The 21,120-nt window shown below is 30.0% G+C and overlaps 1 protein-coding gene across 5 annotated transcripts in view; it reads left to right on the top strand.

Annotated features, from left to right (window-relative positions):
- The window catches only part of LOC123013895 (sodium-coupled monocarboxylate transporter 1), an 11,898-nt gene extending 5,043 nt beyond the window's left edge, over positions 1–6,855 (top strand). For 2 of the 5 annotated variants that reach the window (XM_044412748.1, XM_044412753.1), the window contains exons 2-13: positions 1,015–1,292; positions 1,350–1,509; positions 2,908–2,973; positions 3,037–3,088; positions 3,144–3,211; positions 3,270–3,424; positions 3,474–3,614; positions 3,667–3,885; positions 5,845–6,028; positions 6,075–6,326; positions 6,378–6,662; positions 6,710–6,855. In XM_044412748.1, coding sequence (XP_044268683.1) covers positions 1,093–1,292; positions 1,350–1,509; positions 2,908–2,973; positions 3,037–3,088; positions 3,144–3,211; positions 3,270–3,424; positions 3,474–3,614; positions 3,667–3,885; positions 5,845–6,028; positions 6,075–6,326; positions 6,378–6,662; positions 6,710–6,745 — 1,818 coding nt within the window. In that variant the 5' untranslated portion in view covers positions 1,015–1,092 and the 3' untranslated portion in view covers positions 6,746–6,855. The other 3 variants (XM_044412752.1, XM_044412750.1, XM_044412751.1) reach the window with 3 other exon arrangements.
- Positions 6,856–21,120: the final 14,265 nt, after the last annotated feature.

Genomic DNA, 21,120 nt, shown 5'->3' with positions numbered 1-21,120 from the left:
GGGCAATACCAGTGATCGTTATAATTCTTAGTTTAAAAAAATCACAAAAAATCTTATTTTTAAAGAAAGTGTAGACTATGTTTATTCTAGTAAATGATATACGTAATTTAATAACCCATATTCATAGTCATATTTCAAAAATTGTTAAAATTATACAGGATTATTCATAAATATGAAACAATATTTGAACCTCAAAAATGAGCTATAAAATTATGTTAATTTAAAATTTAAATAATAACTCGTGTCCGATCTCTAGTAAGAATTTTACAGCCTTCGGAATGTGGGTATGGAATTTTTTTTTTTTTTTGTAATAACCATTTATCCTTAAGAAGCTGTGATAAAATTTTGTCGGTGTATTCAAGAATCACCCTGTATAGCAATTAATACTTTTATGTTCTATTTTGTGTGAAATTTAAATAAAGCATTTACACTTGATAAAAGAATCTTAATTTTTAAGACATTTATGGTGATTATCTACATTTCAAATGGAAAAGTTGACACACACTTCTGCTAATACTTGTTTGGTATGTAATTAGCCTAATTATGCATATGATTACTCTTGTTACCAGACTATTTGGCTAAAGTTTTTTCTTAGTTTTCATTGTTGTAGTAAAAAAAACTCGTTTATTGTCCTGATTTTTACGCATCCTTTAATCTTATTAATAAAGGTAATTACAGTCTATTTACTTAACACAATACAGGTGTGGGTAGGAAATACCATAATTAAAATACCAGTATTGTTTGAACACCAGGGTCAGTGTAGTGGACTTTGAATGTCGTCTAGTAAGCAAATTTTCAAACTGGAACAGGTATTTTACAATTATATGTTCTCCTGTTTAATGGAGCCTTTAACAGAAGAATTGTTGTTGTCACGCTTTGTAATATATTTTTGTTGCCAATTATTTCTCGAGTACATGTGGGATCGTCCACTATTTATTTATAAAACGTTACATGGACTGTTAGTTGCAATAAAACAAATCGCGATGACGTGATTAAGTATAATATAATTTTTAGGTATTAGCAAGCAACAAATTCCAAGCCACTTAATCGACCAGTTGATTGAAGACATCAGAACAATTCAATTCGATCAAAATGAAGCAATCCGTTTATTATTTCGATATTGTTGATTATATTATTTTTGGGGCTATGTTATTTCTGTCGGCCCTGACAGGTATTTATTTTGGGTGTAGAGGAAAAATCAACAAGAAGCGGGAACCAGAATCTCTTAAAGATTATCTAACAGGAAATAGAAATCTCAAACCTTTTCCGGTTGCCATGTCGCTAATTGCAAGGTAAGTTTTTTTGACTTTTTATTGACTTGGTAATTTATTACTGTTAATCAATTTTAGTTACATATCAGGGGTTACAATGCTTGGAACCCCGGCTGAAGTGTATAATTTTGGAGCTCAGTATTGGTTAATAGTTTTTGCAATGTCCCTTAGTGGGCTTACAGTGGCTACCGTTTATCTACCAGTATTTACCAAACTACAAGTTTGTTCTTCATACGAGGTAATTTAATCATTTCAATGGAAAATTTAGCATTGTTATAGTATACGAGTCTATGAAAAGAATTATTTGGCCATACTCGTATTTAATAGTATAAAAAGCAAGCATTATTATCGAATTTAAAAGTTTATACAGGGTTGGTCCAAAAATCTGGAAACGATTTTATTCTGGCGAAACTATCAATTTTTTTGGCAAATAAATTTATAGGTGTGCAACGGCTATAAAAATGCTATTCAAAAAAAAATATTATTATTAATTAATTGTTTATACTTATGAGATAAACATAGCAACTATTTTTTTTTAAATGGAAACCTACCACAAATTTTTTTTTAGACAAGGAGCTTATTACAAGAATTGTTGTTGTACAATTTTTTTTTTGTAAACCTCACACTTTTTTGTTAAAAAAATTTTTGACTTACAAGAATTAAAGAATTTTTTTGAGTAAACTACCAGTTTTTTTGGAAATAAATTAATAAATGTTTAAAGGTTGTATAGACGTCTATTCGTCTGTTCGCCTAGTAAACTGGTAGTTTACTCAAAAAATTTTTCGACAGAATAGTCTTTTATTTCATCGAATCTACACGCTACCTTTTTTAAAAGTGGACTCGTCCGAGACGCGTTTTGGTACACGCCTTGGTGTGTACTTCTAGCTTCTACCTCACTTTATTCATCAAACTTTCGATAGAGTTGTTACAAAAATCACCATTACAACTTTGTTTTTAATTATTAGGATTTTAACTTTTTTTATACCTATACCTAAAGCATAATTCGTTTAAATCGATTTTCTTACGACCATATACGAAACTAGATCATAACGCACAATTATATATGCGCGGAAATTGGCAATATCGTACGAGGTCAAAAACCTGTGCGTTTTGTTTTCGCACTGTGTGTTAGAAATCTAACGCACAATTCACACTCGATTGTTTTATATTTTTTCATTCAACGTATTTTTTTTTGTATCCATTATAAAAAATAAATCGTTATTCAACGTATTGTTGTATCCATTATAAAAAATAAATCGTTATGAAAAAAAATATTTATGGTCGTAGGAAAAATAGTGTACAAAACTTGCAGGAAAATGTTTAACGCACTCGCAGCTAACGCCTCGTGCGCAACTTTATTTATCACTTTCCGTGCTCGTTATGTAATATACTATTGTTACTTAATTTGCACCTTCACCTTTAAAATCATGTAGTATTTATTTGGAATACTAAAATTTCAGTCGTGAGTTCTTGCTTGAGTAGGTAGTAACATAAATAACTATTTTTTCAATTATTTACTATGAAACGAAATAAAGTCTTGGTATTTTTAGTATGTAGGCTGATTATTATTATTTTTTTATTCATTTCTTAGTTTTGTTAGAACAAAACACTCTTTAACATTGTTGGTTTGTTTCAGTATTTGGAGCTAAGATTCAGCAAGATCCTACGAACAATAGCGTCCCTTTTATTCCTATTAGACGAAGTAAGTCTTACGTTTAGGTGGTCCTAAATAAATTAATATTTTAATATGCCAGGTTTTCTGCAGATCATGTTTTTGCCAATGTTGATCTACGTTCCATCTCTTGCATTTAATCAAGGTAAATGTTTTAAACATATATGACAAAAAAATTATCCACTATTTTATAAACGCAGTCTCTGGAGCAAATCTTCATGTGATTGGTGCAATCGTCTGTACAGTTTGTATCTTTTATACAATTTTGGTAAGCAGTTGGAATATTTGTAGAGATAATAAAAGTTGAATACTTTTTCAATACTTAGGGTGGTTTGAGAGCTGTGGTTTACACCGACACTTGGCAAACTGTAGTTATGTTTATTTCTGACATGGTGGTCATAATATTGGGAGTCGTTGCTGTGGGAGGAATAAGTGTTATTATTGACCGGTCCTATGCTGGTAATAGGATTCAATCACTGAAGTGGGCTTAACTTTATTCGAAAACTCAATTTTTAAAACATTTTTTTTAGTTTTAATCCCAGTATGTATGAGAGATATACAGTATTTAGCATTCTGATTGGAGGATTTACATACTGGACTTCCTTCAATGCTGTCAACCAGACAATGGTACAAAGATACTTATCTCTACCAAATAATAAAGAGGCTAGAATGTATGTCTTCAGAATTATTTCATAGCTAGTCTTAACATTTTTCATTTTCTAGAGCTATAGCTATATTTACAGTAGGTGTTGTATTTTTTATATCAATGTGTTGCTTTGCTGGCCTTCTTCTATTCAGCACATATCATGACTGTGATCCTCTAGTAGCAAGCAGAATATTAAACAGTGATCAATTACTTCCTTTATTTGTTGTTGAAACTGCGGGGCATTTAAGAGGCGTTCCTGGACTTTTTATTGCTGGTGTTTTTGGAGCTGCATTAAGGTAATAGTATATTATAACACAAGGTAGAGAAGAGATTTTTTTTATAAAAATCTTCTCCGTGTTTTATATAACGTTTTTTTCACTACTAGCACACAGAAATACAACCGTGAAAAATATAACATGTCGTAATTCACAACTACATTTTTTGGTAATTTCAACTTAAGTTGGAAGTATTATTTTCTTCTTATCATAAATGAGATTATGTCACTTTTGTATACCTACTCGTTTTCATATTAATGTGTAGTCGTTGAAAGGATCATTTTAATCATGCAAAAAATTAAACAATCCTAATCTCAAATTTCCCTAATAATTAAATAAATGTGTGCCCCAGGTAGCAAAAAATAATTAAAATTAACAACATAATTAACATAGGGTAGCAAACATAAAGATTTTTGTCATTATTAATGTGCTTAATTTTGTTCTCAATGACATACAGTGGCGGACACGGAATTTTGGACATCAAATTTATGTCAATTCAAAAAATGTCAATGTACACTTAAGGCAAAAAAAAACGCAAATTGTCAAAACCAAAATTGTCAAATTTTTAAGAGATTTACATAGGTTGTTCCCAAAAAGGTTAGAAAACTATCAAAAGAAATGTCGTATTTGGTGGTTTTGCTAGTGCAGAGTCATAGTCAATGTTAAAAACGAAATGGAAAACATGGAAAAACTTGATAGAAGAAGATGGTTGACAATTATGAAATTGTGAATTGTGACAAAGAACGTCAAAAACTGTCATTTATTAACAGGCCAAATTACATTATAAAAAAAATCAATTTTCATTTTTTTGCACTCAAGTGTAAGCCACGTTTCATTGTCATTATTATTGACGTTTGAAACTTAAAGTTGAAAGTTTTAGTTGAAATTTATTTTTGGAATCGATTTTCCGAAACAATAATGCCAGCAATACGTGTTTTTATATAAGTTCAATAAATTATTTTGATTTGTTGTCATTTTTTCTTTCGCTCTCAGGATAAAAATTACAAAAACCGAAAGTGAGGTTAGTTGCCTAAGGCCCGTGTTACACTTTTATGTCAGTCGAATGGCAAATCGTCCAAAATTCCGTGTCCGCCAGTGTATTAACGACATTTTTTGTGTAAATCAGCCTTTAAATTAAAGATTCATTTAGACTACTACAATACTTGATGCATATTAATATGAAAAAGACTATAGGTTTGTCAAGAAGAAATTACCACCTAGGATATGAATTTTTAGAAAAATTACGTTTTTCATGTTGTTTTGTAACTAGAATTTACAGAAGTAATTTTAAATGTCTAGGGTTGGTTAGCTCTTGTTGTTGACGGTTGAGGTTTCCTGTCAACCAACTGTCAACTGAGTTATCTATACAAGCTGACAGATGACTTAACCAAAATTTTTGACACTAGTTACAATATCTTTTGTTTGTCACTACAAACCAACTTAACCAAATTTATTGCAACCTATTCACAAATATCCCTAAATCCTAGGGAGTAATTTCTTGTTGATACAATATACTTCTGCAACTATTAAAGGAATTTTCTAACTTCATACCATGAAATATTTGTTAAAATAACAAAGAAACTGCAAAGAAAAGGGAAACAGTGTTAAAATTTGCCTCACTATTTAAATAAACCCATTTGTTGCTTTGACAGTTTTGTCATAGACAGAAAGGTTAGAGGTGGGCTTATTCTGATGTTTTTAATGAGTTAATTTAAGTCTTTTTTATTTGATTTTGCATTAATTTCATCTCGAAATACTTCCGTTAATAGTTGTGATGGTAATAGTTTTAAATAATAATATTCGTATCAATGTAATACCCTCCAACATCACCTCTAATACATTATAGCTCTTGGTCTGTAATGAAAATGATTATTGACTACTAGGAGAGAAAAACAACCTCTTGACAAACTAATGGTATTTTTTACAGCTAGTAGTGAAAAAAATACTACTATACTACAAGTTTTGATGTTGTATTTTCAGTTCTTTATCTGTTGTCTTAAACTCATCAGCTGTTGTTTTGTTAGAAGATTTTTTTCGCGGAGTTTGTCATTGCAGTATAACGGAGAAGAAAGGAAAATTATTTTCGAAGTGCATAGTATTAATTCTAGGAGTTGCATCTGTATGTCTTGTTTTTGTTGTTGAAAAAATGGGTGGAGTTTTTGAAGTAAGTGTAAGAAAATGTTGAAAAACGTGTCGTAATTTTTTTTTAGGTTGCAACTTCTCTTTCGGCAATTGTTGCAGGAACAATGTTTGGTGTCTTTACCCTTGGAATGCTAGTACCTTGGGCTAACGTCAAGGGGGCAATAGCGGGAGCAGTTTGCGGTTTTTTAATGTCTTGTATTGTCTCTTACGGGCAAATGTATGTTGCTTCTGCCAAAATGGTAGTTCCTCGCACACTTCCTGTGTCTATAGAGGGCTGTGCTGCAACTTATGGTCTCAATGTCACCGAACCGCCTGAAATAGTAGGACCTTTTTCACTTAATAATTCGTTGTTTTATTGTTTTTTTGTGTAGGAGTATCCGGATGAAAGCACAGTTTTTCCCCTGTTTCGGTTGTCTTTCCTGTGGATAACACCCATAGGTGTTTTCACTGTGATCGTTGTTGGTATCATAACGAGTTTTCTAACGGGAAAAACTGACTTGAAAACTTTGGACCCGGAGCTAATATCTCCCGTAATGCATTGGGTACTGCCTAAGGAGGCACAAAATTATGCAGGTTCTGCTGTGAGGAAAATTAAACATCAACGATTGTTTGGAAGTGAGGCAATTGTAACGCCTTCAGTAACAATGAATTTAAATGTAAGCTAACATTTTTTTTCATTTACTTTACTTACGACTTTTTGTAGGAGAGAAGGGAAACGGAAAGTCCAGACAACAGATAAAAAACAAAAAGTGTTGTGTGATTTTCTGAAAATTATCTCCATTTTGTATAAATGTTGTATGTACTTGATGTAAAAAACATTTTATTAATAAAATCTAAATGTAAAGCTTGGTGATCTGCCTGCAGGCAACGACTGGTTTGCAAATGATAGGTAGTCAAAAACAAACATTATTAATTCTCTTCAAAGTGGAAACTACTAGAGGGTAGTTTAGATACGTGTTATTAATGTAAACCGTTTATCTTTAACTGATGGTTGATTTGTACGGTGGTCAAGGGCCTCGCGCCACTGTTTATATTTGCAAAGCTTGACGGATATGTAAACTCCTACAATCTCTAGGCAAATAAGACTGCGTTTCCTTTCATCTTGAGATCCAGGGACGTAACTACAGGTGGGCCTAAAATTGTGTCTTTGGCCCACCTGCTTCAAAATCAAAAAACATTTTAAATCTTTATAAGGAAAATAAAATCTACTGTTTGTACAGTTGGAGACAACATACTTTGGTCGTTATTAAATTGTGAAGCATGCTTTAGGACTGTTAACCTTATTTTTAGCTACTGTCAATCATAGTTGACAAGTTGTACATACTTTTGAAAGGAAAATATAATAGGTGTTATTAATTTGAAATTCTCAGTCATTTTAACGTTAAAGCTTGAATTACATTAAAGTGTCAGAAAAGTGACGATCAAAGTATTTTGTCTCCAACTGTACAACTTTGACATTTTTATAGAAATATTAGTTTCTGGGCTATTTTTGATTTTGTTAACTGTTATTTGCCGCAAAAAATGACTTCTACTTCATCGAAAGTCCGTTTTTTTTTTTAATGGAAATGCCAAACAGTCTTAACGTTGGAACCACTAGTAAATTCATTCATGGTAATTTTAATAAAGGAAGTTGGCAGTTCCGGTGTTGTGAATTATTTTGAAAACAATCTCATTAAAAGGGCCCTTTAAAATGTAGACGCAATTTTTGCTAAACATTCTCAATTTTTAGCAAGAAATTGACAAGAATACAAAATAAACATGAATGAGAAAGAACCTTGGAAAGAATGCAATTAAATTAGTGTCTTGTGCATTGTTTTTGAGAAACGAGTTGAAAAAGTAACAATTTTGAAACTAAATCCTAAGAAGAATTTATAAAATGCATCAACTTTGAGCTCATTTCAATAAATTACATAAAATTTATTGCCAATCATCATAATACCTACTTGTATCTTTTGCTAAATAACTTTTTTCTGTATAAACATCCTTTTTCTTCAAAGTTTTTGTAGCAAAAACTTAATTTTTGCCCACAACATTGTACTTACTTAAAATTATTATTAGCACTGAATTCTGTCTTTAGACCTTAGGTAATCCTCAGGTATTCAATTATAGCGCTTTCAAAGAGCAAACAGGCACACAAGATTCATAAAAAAAACATCTCCATTTGAAAACATAACGATAATTTTTTAACAAAATTTCTGGAGACAAAAACAAACAAGCTGCTACCAATTTTTTCACCAAAATTTTGACTTAAAGAACAAACAGACTTTATCTTAAAAAAATTGAGTGACGCTTCCACAGGCATACAAACAACATGAATAAATTACTAAATGAGAATTATAATAATATAGAGTTGGCAATTTTTGGGTGTATTTAGTTGATTAGGTTTTGAAAATGAATGAAGTGGAGAGCAAAGATTAGTGCAAATAGCGGTCAGATGTGATATTATTTGAACAGAATTCATAGGATCTATTTACAATGTCGACATTGTAAATAGACAGTTTCACATCGTATAGGTAAAGATATAACGTAATGGAAAGTAAACAATTATGTACTCTGAGATACAACTGGAACTGGACGTTTGTTTTAGGTACCTAACCTTTGAAATAATAATCATACCATTTAATAACTTCCTTACGGCACTGAATAATTAGAATTAATTATAATCTACACATAGTAAAGGTTTTAAAATAAGAAATATTGCAGTTTAAATTCTTCTTAGTTAGAAAGATTTCAAGACATTTTTATTGTTTACTGTTACTGAGGACAATTTGATCTTTAGGTTCAAAATTATAAAGTTAAAATATCAATATATTTTGAGCTGTTTTAGCTTCTTGTAAATAATAGTTCTAACTATTGAAATTTCAAGAAATTTGACCGATTACAATGCCTCCAAAAAATTAAGAATCGGCACAGATTTATGTTTTTTAAATTTATTCTACGACCTTTCAATGTCTTTAATTAAAATCAAATTTAACTCTTTTCCAACTTTACATTTGTCTACTAGGCAACACACAATCCTACAATTTGTTGTTTTCATGCAGAAACTTCATTTTTTATTTTAGTTTTACCTTACTCAAAAGAACATTTAATTTCTATTTATAATTTAATAAATACTTACTGTTGCACTCAAAAATCATAAAAACACACACTTAACTTAGCGATAACTCACCTTATGGCATCTTCTTCTGCTACCATTTGTAGCGATTCTCCTCTACTTCATAGAACGGACCTACTGAAATTTAAAAAAAAAATTAATTCAATCTGTTATTAAATTAATTGAATATCTGAAAACAATTTAATAAGTGTAATTTTTCTAAAAAATCATAAGGTATTTTTGACTTACCCTTTAATCCTGACCCTTGTAGCACGATTGACTTCTCCATTTCCCTCATTGGGACCCAATAAACACTCGAAATTTTAAAAATCGCGCACTACTAAATGTCTGTTACACTCGAAAATACACAACACACACTTGAATTTCTGAAACAAATAAAATGTAACCATTTATTCTGGAACAAAATTGAGTTCGTACAATACTTGGATTTGTTCTTGTTGATGTTTCTTTAATGTAGTTGTCTTCTACAAATTTTGAAATTTAATTTGAAAAATAAAACATTTTATCGCAAAATTATATTCATAATTTGACATATACTTACTGTTGCACTCGAAAAACACAAATTCTCACACTGCTCCTTGCAATAAACAAAAAAAAAAATCAAAATGCACTGACCTTCATGGCATCTTCTTCTGCTACCCTTTGTAGCAATTTGACTCTGCTTCTTACACGGACCTACTGAAAATAAAGAAACACAAAATCAGTTTAATATGTTATTTATTAAATCAGTTGAAAATATTAAATAAAACTTAAAAAGGGTAAGTTTTTGGAAAAATTAATAGTAACTGTTGACTTACCCTTTAATCCGGACTCTTGTAGCATGATTGACTTCCCCATTTCTTCCATTGGCTCTCAGTAATCACCCGTGCACTACTAAATGTCTATTAGCACTCGAAAATACAGAACACGATTTCGCACTAAACCACTAAATAATAAGTAATAATTTATCCGGCAAGTGATTCGTACGGGAGCTTGGCTAAGACTGACTCGTTATTGTAATAATTTCCCCAAAAACGGCACAAAAACTATTTCGTAATAGTTCCGGTGAAAAAGGCCTTTGTTCGGAGCTACGTAATCCCGCCATTTGCAACGTCATTAAAGTAATTTGAATATTACCCAATTCCACCGTCATTATTTTTTTGCGCCCTTTTTACACAACAAACTCCGACTTGCCTGACATGACGTCACGATGCTTGCATCTGATTGGCTACGGAATAACGTTTTGATGAAAATAGTCGTTCCTCACAAAATTTAAGCCAATCAAAATTTTCAAATTTTTGCGATTCACTCAATCAGATTCAAATTAGGTACGGGATAATTCAAAATTCAGCACGTGTGCAAATTATCGATAATTTGTGTGTGTGCTAAATTATCGCAAATCTGATTGGATGAATCACAGAAATTTGAAAGAATTGATTTAGATAAATTACTTATTTTTTTGCCAAATATTTTTTTTTAATTCCTCATAATGAAAATATTGTTTTTATAAATTTTGTATAGAACATTGATAGATATTTACTAATCTAGTCCATCGTCTAAAATTATTTTCAACTATACAGCGTGTCTTAAAAATAAGTTACAATACAAACTTGTGTTTTTTTGAATGAAACACCATATGTTTTTTAGTATTTTTGGATGTACATTTTTATGACAATGTTTTTAAGCTAAACTATTGGTCGATTTTCCTTAGTTTTAAAAATGAGACGGTTCTTTGACGAAAACACTTTTTAAAAATTCGTTACACAAAAACTAAAACATCTAGAAATATTTTTTTTACTATCGCAAAAAAGAAGGTACAAGCGACTATAAGGTTGTAACTTTTCGAAAACGGTTTTCCATATTAACACCATATTTTTCAGTAAGAGACGGAATTATATCGAAATATTTAAACAAAAATAAACCGAAAAGTCACCAAATTAAGTGGAAAATAATGAATTTTGCTTGTTTACATCACGTTTTTTTTTGTAAGACATATTGAAAATTACCAAATGCCATTTTTTATGATTTTTTGGGCGTTTCGGCACGTTTTTCAATTAAAAATTTACAAAATTATTTCGTCAGAAATCGCTAAATTTACTCAAAAATGGTATTATATTTACTTTTTTAAATTGTGCTAAAAAATTTGTTCAAAAAAATACTATTTTTCCGTTTTAGGACGTTTTTTAGTCGAAATCGTAATTGTTTTGAAAATTTTTATCGAAAATGAGGTAAAAAATGAATAAACTATCACGAAACTAACATTATTTTTGCTTCTTTGGAGAGTTTAAGCATGTTTTTGAGCCTGGTTGCTGTTCCAAAAGTTTTAGCGGATTTTTCAATAAAAGGCACAAAACTTCGGCAAAAATAAGCCGAAAAATCACATAATTAATTCGAAAATGATGTTATTTTTGCTTTTTTCAAACATTTAGTTACGTTTTTAAGTCTAAAACAATGTTTTTTCTTTAATTTTTGCTAAAAAACATACCAAAAAATTAATACATGTACCAGACTAAATAAAAAACGACATAATTTATGCGTTTTAAAACATTTTTCAATAAAAAACGCAATTATTTCGCAAAATTTTGTCAAGAATACGCCGGAAAGTAATTGAATTAAGTAAAATGAATATTATTTGTGCTTTTTTTAAACATTTATTTATTATTATTTATTTATTTATTTAAACATATTTTAACACCTTTATCCACTGTTTATTCAACAATCCAAGTTGTACATAACGTCTTCAGCATTTGGTAATTAGAAACCAACACTTAAAAGTCTTTTTAAATAAAATAATATTGGGATAAAATTTAAAAAAAAAACACCTTTATCCACTCACCCCTTCAATTGTAAACAAAAATTTAAAGAAAATATTTTAAAAAGTTTTTCTGAATTTCATTTTTGTTTTACTGTATTATCGGAATCATATACACATGTGCATTGTGTCCACAGTTGAAACGAAGAAAATAATTTAGAAAATAATTGCTGTAGCGATTCGATTGCGACTCCGTCCACGTCTGTGAAATTCGTGAAATCTTAACCATTGTGAAGAGTATCGGATGAGCCCGGATCTCGTCAATGCGTCTCATTAGAGCTCGATTTGTCGTCAGAATCTGAGAAAACGCCTTCATAATAAATTCTAGAATCAAGTGATCACGACGTGTTTAGTATGGAAACCACGAAGCGGCACCGGGAATTGTTACAAATGCAGAGAAATTACTCCGCGTTAGCGAGGCGCAACTACAAATTGAGCGGCCAAATTTGCATATCGCGCGACGACACTTTTTAAACTAACGTTAATTAAATCTACTTTATTGACAATATCTAAACGGTTAATTTTATATGCTGCATGAATGCTAAACGTGTGCATCTCATTACAACCCGTGTAGGTGTTATCAGTGTTCGTTACTTCGTAGCAAAACCGATTTAAACCGAATTCGAAGACGTCGAGGAAAACAACACGAATCGAAAAATTAAGTCAAGTTTCAGCGCTTCCTGTGTATAATTAATGAAAAGGGGCCTTAAAGTAACGTCGTAATTAAGGCATTATTGAATACCAATGTACTGAGAAGTATTAATTAGAAGTTTAGTAAATATTAAAACTTCGCTAATGAACTGTAATTGTGTTTGTGCTCTTAATTAATATATTGATTACACAACCCTTTAAATTCATACGGAACTCCTTCATTTAAGCAGGCTCTAATTTAATCACGACTTTTTTTCTTCTACAAGAATTTATTGATAATTTATGAAACGAGCCAGATTTCGATGATTACACACAAATTTTCCAAGTATGCTATACACGCGACTTGCTTATCTTCACAAACCTTGTTCCAGCTTCTGAGCACGAAGCATTTTAATTACCACTTTTGTTATTTGGCGTTTTGTCATTTTCTTCCATTGCTGCATGGTATATGGCCCATATAAGCCCTAATTTTATTATATGCGGCTTCCCCTAGGGGATTCACGTTATCGGCAAGGAAACAAATTCAACGCCTTTTATTAATAAAACAACTATTAGTGATTTTAAATAAATTAAACGTAGAAGCCACTAAATAAAGTCAGCCAAAAATTTTACCCATTAGTGAGTTATTTTTTATCTCACTGGTATTTCGTTTATAAATTATAGACTCATTATTTACTATCCTTGCTTAGACAATTTTAACAAATATCGTTTGCAAAAAATTCAAAACAATTGCGGTCGTTTTATTTTTGGTTTAAAGAAACACGATCATGTATCAGAAAAAATTAAAGACCTGGAATGATTAAAAATTGATAAACTTTTCTTATGTCATTTGTGTGTATTTACTTATCGCTTATTCTTGACATCGACACATGAGTAAATTTCATTCTAGAAAAAGCATTCTTACCGTCAAAACCAACCTTCGCAATTTAAAAAACTTAATGTGCCATTTTAAAAAACTTAATGTGCCAACTAAAAGACCTAGACATTTTTAACTAGAACGTTCTTAAGGCACTTTCTTACAAGAAATGTAACTCTGTCATTGTATTTTTCAAGGCGCTTTTGATATCAGAGTTAAAACACTCAACTTTGGATTTTTTTATGGACACCCTATTTAATTTTTGTATTTTTGAAAAGTCTTTTTGTTCCTGATTACAACGATTAAATTTTACATGACATTGTTGCTATAATTAATATTGAATGTTAAATATCTTTTTATTTATCAATTCTTGATATTAAAAGTTAATTTTTTTAGATAGACAATTTATCAATATATTAGATGCAAAAATAAAAAATAGGGTGTTCCATTTAAATTTTTTAAGTTATTTAACTTTTAACAAACTTCTTTATTTTTTAATGTTTACGAATGCAAAACATTAAAAAACATTACATATTACAGCTTTAAATTCTCTACTGTCTTCTTTGCAGAAGTAAGAGAAAATTTGTTCTATCTGTCTTAGTTTTTGTGTAATATATTTTTATATTTTTTATTTTATTTTTCAGTAAAACAGCAAAATCGAATAATAATTATAATTGCAAAATTATCGCAAACATGCTTCCACAAAAAGTTTTTTATGTTATTATCATAAAATATACGTTGTCTTATTTGTATCTTTCTAAGAACTATAAAACTTTATAACACTTAATAACTTAATTGGCCAACGGTCGAAAACCTAATTACTGCGAACAATAAAATAATAAACCGGAATGAAAAATCGTAAATTTACCTGAAGAACACGTGTAAAATACCTACATGTTGTAAAATTCCGGAAATGAGCGGTCAAGACACATGTGTTACTTTGGTTTATAGTCCAGTCAAACAGCTTCCTGCCATATAGTAAAGAAATAATCATAAAACTCATTTGGTTGGAAAAGAAAACCAAGAGGTTTCTTCGTTTTTCGGACTTCATTGAAGAGATTTATTTAACGATTTGTAGTTGTTTGGCAACACTGCTAGATGTAACTGTGATTCAAAAAGTCAGTAGCGTAGATTATGCGCAAATATAATGGTTTATTAAAAAAAATTAAAAAAGGGTTTACTACACTTCAGCTAAGCTTCAGAATTGTAAAAAAAAGATTACACAATGTTCAGAAACAAGTTTTTTTTTTGTAATCGGTTCGAGAAAACAGTCTGATGAATCGATTTAAAGCTATTGGGCGTAAAAATAATCTCGACACATTAGTCTCCCTATTAATATTTGTGTAGTTTTACTACAACAACAAAAAAGTTACTTTTTTCTCTTTTTTTTGAATTAATGTTGCAAATGATTTTTTTTCAAAAAAATCGTAAAAACATCTTGAAGAAAATTTATTCCAATTTTCGAAACCATCTTTACATTCTCTGTGCGGTTATTGATTGCGGAGATATCGATGATCAAAGACAAAAAGATTTTTTTTCATAAAAAATCAAATGTCTCAGCGATAAATTGACTTAAAGAGAACAAAAAAAATGCAGATTGAAGCGGAATGAACAAGCTATGGGGCCCATGCATTGATTTAACTAATAAAAATTTTCCCAAGACCGTGGACCAAAGAAAAAAAGAAAAAAACACAATTTTTTTCGCGCTGTTTCTTAGGATTCCGTAATAACCGTGGTTTAGAAAATTTTTTGCCAAAAGAAACGTGAAGCTCAAAATGGATTTTTTAAAATCTAAATACGACCTTTTTTCATTCAGGTACAGCTGCGGAATTAAAATTTCGGACAGTATTGTTATTTTCATAAATGTAAACTCTAAAACAACCTTTACATTAATAACCTCATTTTTTACTCGTGTCATGTTTATGTCATTTTGATTTACTTGTTCAATTATCAATTTTAACAACAAAAAAGTTTAAAAATTTAGTTTACAGTAAACTTTTTAAAGTGACAGAAAAATACTGCACGAAATTTTAATTCCGCAACTGTACAACAATATTTCAAAAAGCATATAAAATTTAAGAAATTTTTTTATTCTCTAAATTTTTTGAAATACTTACATAAAAAGTTTTTTTACAATGTTTTGTCGTTTTGAAGTATTTTTACAAGGAATTTTTCGCTGAAAAGCTTAATTTTGAATCGCTTTGAATAATGGAAAAACAAAGAAAACATAAACGATGAATTTGATTCTTTTCTCGAAGGGGACAATAGAAAAATAGAAAATTTAAGACATCTTGTGATTTTAAAGAATGCAACGTTACTAAAAAAGATTAATAAATACAAAATTTCAATTATTATTAAGAGTTATTAATTTTTTACCTATTTCCGTCCCGAGGCACCCATGATAAACCGACTTTTCTTACGAGGTAGCGTATACTATTTTTTGCATTGTATTTGAAAAAAGATTTCGTGTAATAGAGGAAAAGACACTTAATATTAATTATATAGGTATTTAGAAGCATGTTTATTGAGATGTTTGAGAGAATTTTCGCGAAATGTATAGAAAAATAGGCATTAAGATACAGTGTGAAAGAAATACGCTGAATACACACATTCAGATACAGTGCTAAACGGTATTAATATATTTCCGTTTCTATAGAACCCAAAGAAGCTCAAATAAGTGATTGAATAGTAGTCAGGTAGTGAATAATGAGCTAACGAGCCTTTCACAGCGACTAATTGGTCGAGTTCGTCGAACAAAAGCCAGGAAACTCACTAAACAATTTACTGTTCCTAGTCCTGCTGTACTCTCGCATTTCCCAGTTCTTCTCATCCCGGGTGTGCATTGTACGTTCCTGCTCGTAACCAAGAAACAACCCCCAACAATGCAACATCCGTGGTCCTGCGAAACACGCAACTATCATTTCTTCACTTGAACGAACACGTCACACGATCTAATTTCATTAACCTAGGAGAAGTAATCAGATGACGGTTCTTTTGGGAATTAAGAACCTTTGAAGTTCCTTGCACATATAGCAGGAATCAAGAAAACTCGTCTTCTGAAGATTTCAAAAAACAGTCTTCTAGAAGATAAATTATCTTGACCATATTAGTCAAATTTGTAGCCCGTTTACGTTAATGAATTTTCTAATCATCACTTCTGCTTTTCAAATCAAGCAATACATACGAGTAAAATGATTAAAATTGAACTATACTGAATAAAAAAATAAATCGTTATTTAAAAATTTTGAAAAAATATCATAACTTTTTGATGGCCTTAGCAGCAATATATATACCAGGTGGTAAAATGGCAACCCACTATAAAATCATTTTTCTCATAAAAGCTATACTCTAAGGATTACAACTATCTGCTTTATTTTTAATTAAAAAAAAAAAAATTCACATAAATTGCAATTTTGACAAAAAAAAATCGCATAACTCAAAAACAAAACAAAATTTCGTTCTAAAATTACGATCACATTTTTATATTACTTTAATTTATATTAATTATTATTGTCCGGAGGCAAATGATTAAAAATAAAACCGCTTGGTTCCATACTTTATATTCACCCTGTATATTAATTTGAAATTTTTTGTGCGTGCGGCTTAAAAATAAATTTAAAAAACCTCTATTTTTGCCCATTTTATTTTTTTATAACAAAACTGTACGGAAGAATTTTTTGATTTATTTTTGGTGTATTGTAGATTACCTACTTATGTTACTGTATTTTTTTCATGCAATTTAAATGATGCGTTTTTTCATAAAAAAATAAAAACTATTGAATTTTGCAATCCGTTACAAATACTCAAAATGAGATAAAAACTTGGTGTTACTGTGTGTGTTAAGTACTTTTTTAATTCAGAAACAACATCCGTTGTAAAAAAAACAATTTGTTTATTGTATTTCGTAAAAATTATATTTTTTTTTTCCTTTGAAAACTTGTTTGAACGGCTTTCCGTCTGTACACAAGCGACAAATTCTTCTGTAAAACTCTAATTTTGTAAAGTATTTTTTTGTAACATACATTTTCCACTAAATAATAATAAAGTTGAAAATTAAAAAAAGGATACGTATTTATACAAGGTGTTCCAGCGAGTTAAAAAACTCCATTCAAAAAAATATATTGGCCATTGATACATACTAAACTAGTGCATCGCCTAAAATTATTTTCAACTATACAGCGTGTCTCAAAAAAAATTTCAATACAAACTTGTGTTTTTTTAAATGAAACATTATATGCTTCTCAACGTTTTTGAATGTAGATTTTTATGACAATGTTTTTAAGCTAAACTTTGAATTTTGCTTAGTTTCAAAAATACGACGTTTTTTTGACGAAAACATGCACTTTTTAAAAATTTACTACACAAAAACAAATAAGACATCTAGAAATATTTTTTTACTACCGCAAAGAAGAAGGTACAAGCTATAAGGTTGTAACATTTTTTTAGTGTGTTGCATTTGCAAAAATAAAAAAATGAAGGCGTTTGTTAAAAGTTCAATAACTTTAAAAATTTAAATGGAACACCCTATTTATTGTTTTTGCATTTAAAAGATTATTAAATTGTCTTTCTAAAATTATTTACTTTTAGGTGTTTATAATCAATAACTAAAAAAATATTTTACGTTAAACATTGAAAAAAAAAATACTCTTGTTTCAGTAGCCAAAAAGTGCACAGTTGCACAAGAGATGGAAGAAATATCACTTAATAATCACATTTGTGTTAAACTGAATCCATTATTCTTTATTTTTACAATAAAATAATTCGAATTTCAATATTTATAACGACTTTTACAATCTCTGGATAAATCAACGGATAAGTAATCCATGGTGCAATTACTAGTTGCCATAGTATCAATAATGCCCAGATATTGATCAATTCTAGACATTATAAGTTTATTTTTTTAGATAGACAATTTATCAGTCTATTAGATTCAAAAATAAAAAATACGGTGTTCCATTTAAATTTTTTAAGTTATTTAACTTTTAACAAACTTCTTAATTTATTAATCTTTACAAATGCAAAACACTAAAAAATTGCTACAGATTTTAATTCTGTACTTTCTTCTTTGCAGAACTAAGAAAAAATTTGTTCAACCTGTCTTAGTTTTTGTGTAATGAATTTATAAAAAATGCATGTTTTCGTCAAAAAGGACGTCTTCTTTCTAAAACTTAGCGAAATCGACTAATAAAAGTTTAGCGAATTGACTTTTTCCACTCGCTTGGACACCTGTATGTGTATCCTATATTCATCAACTATTAAGCAACAACATTCTTGAGCATTTTTAGGATTACTTCTTCCTGTTATAAAGACTGATGTCAGACGTCAACTTGTAAAACTCCCGCTGTTTAGATCATTTGGGAATTTAAAGAAATAAGATGCATTAAATTTTCATTTGTACGTCACGTTTTCTATCCCTTTTCATTTGATTTTTACCGAAAGTTTTAAAGATGTGGATGTGAAGGTGACGTGGAGAGAAACACAAGTTGATAATTGTTTGGCACCATGCAGTGTATTGTGTCTTTCATGGTAAGCGGTTACTTAAAGAGCAATTTGTTTTTATTTGTATTTTCGATGATACAGATTTATTCCAATCAGGCAAACGAAGCAGAAAATGATGTTATAGCGTCACACCAGCGTAATTCCAGAACAATAGCGGGAAAATAAAGAAAATTCGAATTTCCGGGGATTTATTGTGAAGCCTCGGCACTGCTTAATTGTGGCGTTTCTGCGAATTTTCAACGAGTTACTTGTTTCGCTACATTTTCAACATTATTTTTGTTTTGTGTGTCCAGGTTATAATGCTATATAATAATGCCGCATAAAACATGCTTGTTAAAAGTCGAACGAACGATTCCAACAATGCATGAGGGATTTAAAATCATATTTATACATACTTGACTGGATTTCGCGCAAACAATACAATGGATTTGGAAATATTTGGCATTATATCAGATGTGGCTTGGAAAACATTTAATTCCGTAATATATTTTAAAGGATGCTTACGAGCATTAACCAACAACTTTTGCAAAATATTCAACGTTTTACTGCAAAGCTCTAGGCATTTAGATTTCAACCAACAAATATTCCATGCAAGGGCTATTTATCCTCAAAGTATAATTTACCAACATATTTTTTTAAACTGTTTCAAAATTCAGGTCTAAAAATATAGAACGTCCTTCTGCAATATTTACATTTACAAACGCAATGGTAACAAATGAAGTAAATGGTAAAAAATATTATATTGAGCAATTAAAACAAAAAACAAAATTAGTCACTGAAGATTTAAAAAAAATAACCCTTTTTAGTTTAACCAACCTTCGTCAGCGATGACGATAAATTCCATTAGAAGCTTTACAAACCTCACTAAAAAGTTCTTCATGAATAAACGGAAGTGTGCTTGTTACACTTCACAATTGCGGTTGAAATTACGAATTATTTATGTAAATGATGAAATTTTATTCTGGCTTACACAAAAAACCGTTTCGATCTCTGCCGATGTTACTGTCCCATGACAAATTGATTTTATAAGTATCAATGAAATTGTGGCCTTGAAATTAAAAAACGTGACGACCATGTATGTATTATTCCAAGAGATTATTGTCGTACATTCCAAGAAAATTTTTCGTTACAGTTGGATTTTATCTTAAAAATATGAATTTTTACAAGAAAGCTATTAAAAAAACAGGAGTTAATAGTTTAAAAATCGGGGTCGTAGTTTAATAGACTAAGATTTTTAAACTATAAATCTTGTAATTTTTTCCAGTAGAACGAAAAATCGTCAATAACGAGTAAATCGTCTGGTCCCTTGCCGTTTTGTATACTACTCTATTTAAAATTCGCCCTCTATAGCGAGTATTTTTCTGGAATTGGGATGGATATAACAAAACATTTATTTTGTCCAAGATCGGTAATAGCGAGAAATTCTGAGAAATTTCGGAAACAAATCGGTTATAACGAGAGTTTCTAGAAGAAATAAAAATCCTGCGAGTCTTCATTACGTATTGTGTACCAGATTTTTTTTGGAAATGCTATTTTTGCGCGCTAATGGTCTTATTTTTCTCACTTTCTCAGTCTTGAATAACTTTTCAAGCAGACAATACTTCGTCTTTCTGTATCAATATGTCGTCCTCGAAAAGAAAAACGTTTTCTATCAAAGAAAAAATATCAATAATAACAGAGTTTGAAAGTGGTAAAAAACAAGCTGTAATCTGCAAAGAGAAAAATTTAGCTAATTCTACATTAGAAACAATTTTAAAAGATTACGAGTTCAACTGGTAAATTCTCGTCAAAAATGAAGAAGTACTAAAAATGCTAAATTAGAAAAAGCCGTTCTTAAATGATTCAAAGTGAATCGCGAATCCAATGTGCCCATAAGTGGGGCCAAGTTAAAAGAAAAAGCAGAACAATTTTCAGAAAAAATTGGGGATTTTCTAGAGATGAAATTTTTGTTATTGGGTTCTTCCACCTAACCACAATGTCTTTCACAATAGCCTTGTACAATTGGAAAGTGCAAATGATAAGATAAAAATGCTTCATTACAAAAAACAAACAAAAATTACAATTTTTTTTCTTAAATATTGTTTTAAACATAGTACATATTTAAAAACTTTTATTATCTAGGACTATTCATAGCTAAAATCGGTTATAACAAGCAAATACATTGGCCGCTTGAGTTCTCGTTATAGAGGGGTTCTACTGTAG

This window comes from Tribolium madens, unplaced genomic scaffold, assembly GCF_015345945.1.
Source record: "Tribolium madens isolate multiple individuals breed KSU strain unplaced genomic scaffold, Tmad_KSU_1.1 Scaffold_96;HRSCAF=242;Tcas5.2_LG5, whole genome shotgun sequence".
NCBI lineage: Eukaryota > Metazoa > Arthropoda > Insecta > Coleoptera > Tenebrionidae > Tribolium > Tribolium madens.
This window is presented reverse-complemented; position numbering and strand designations above follow the sequence as displayed.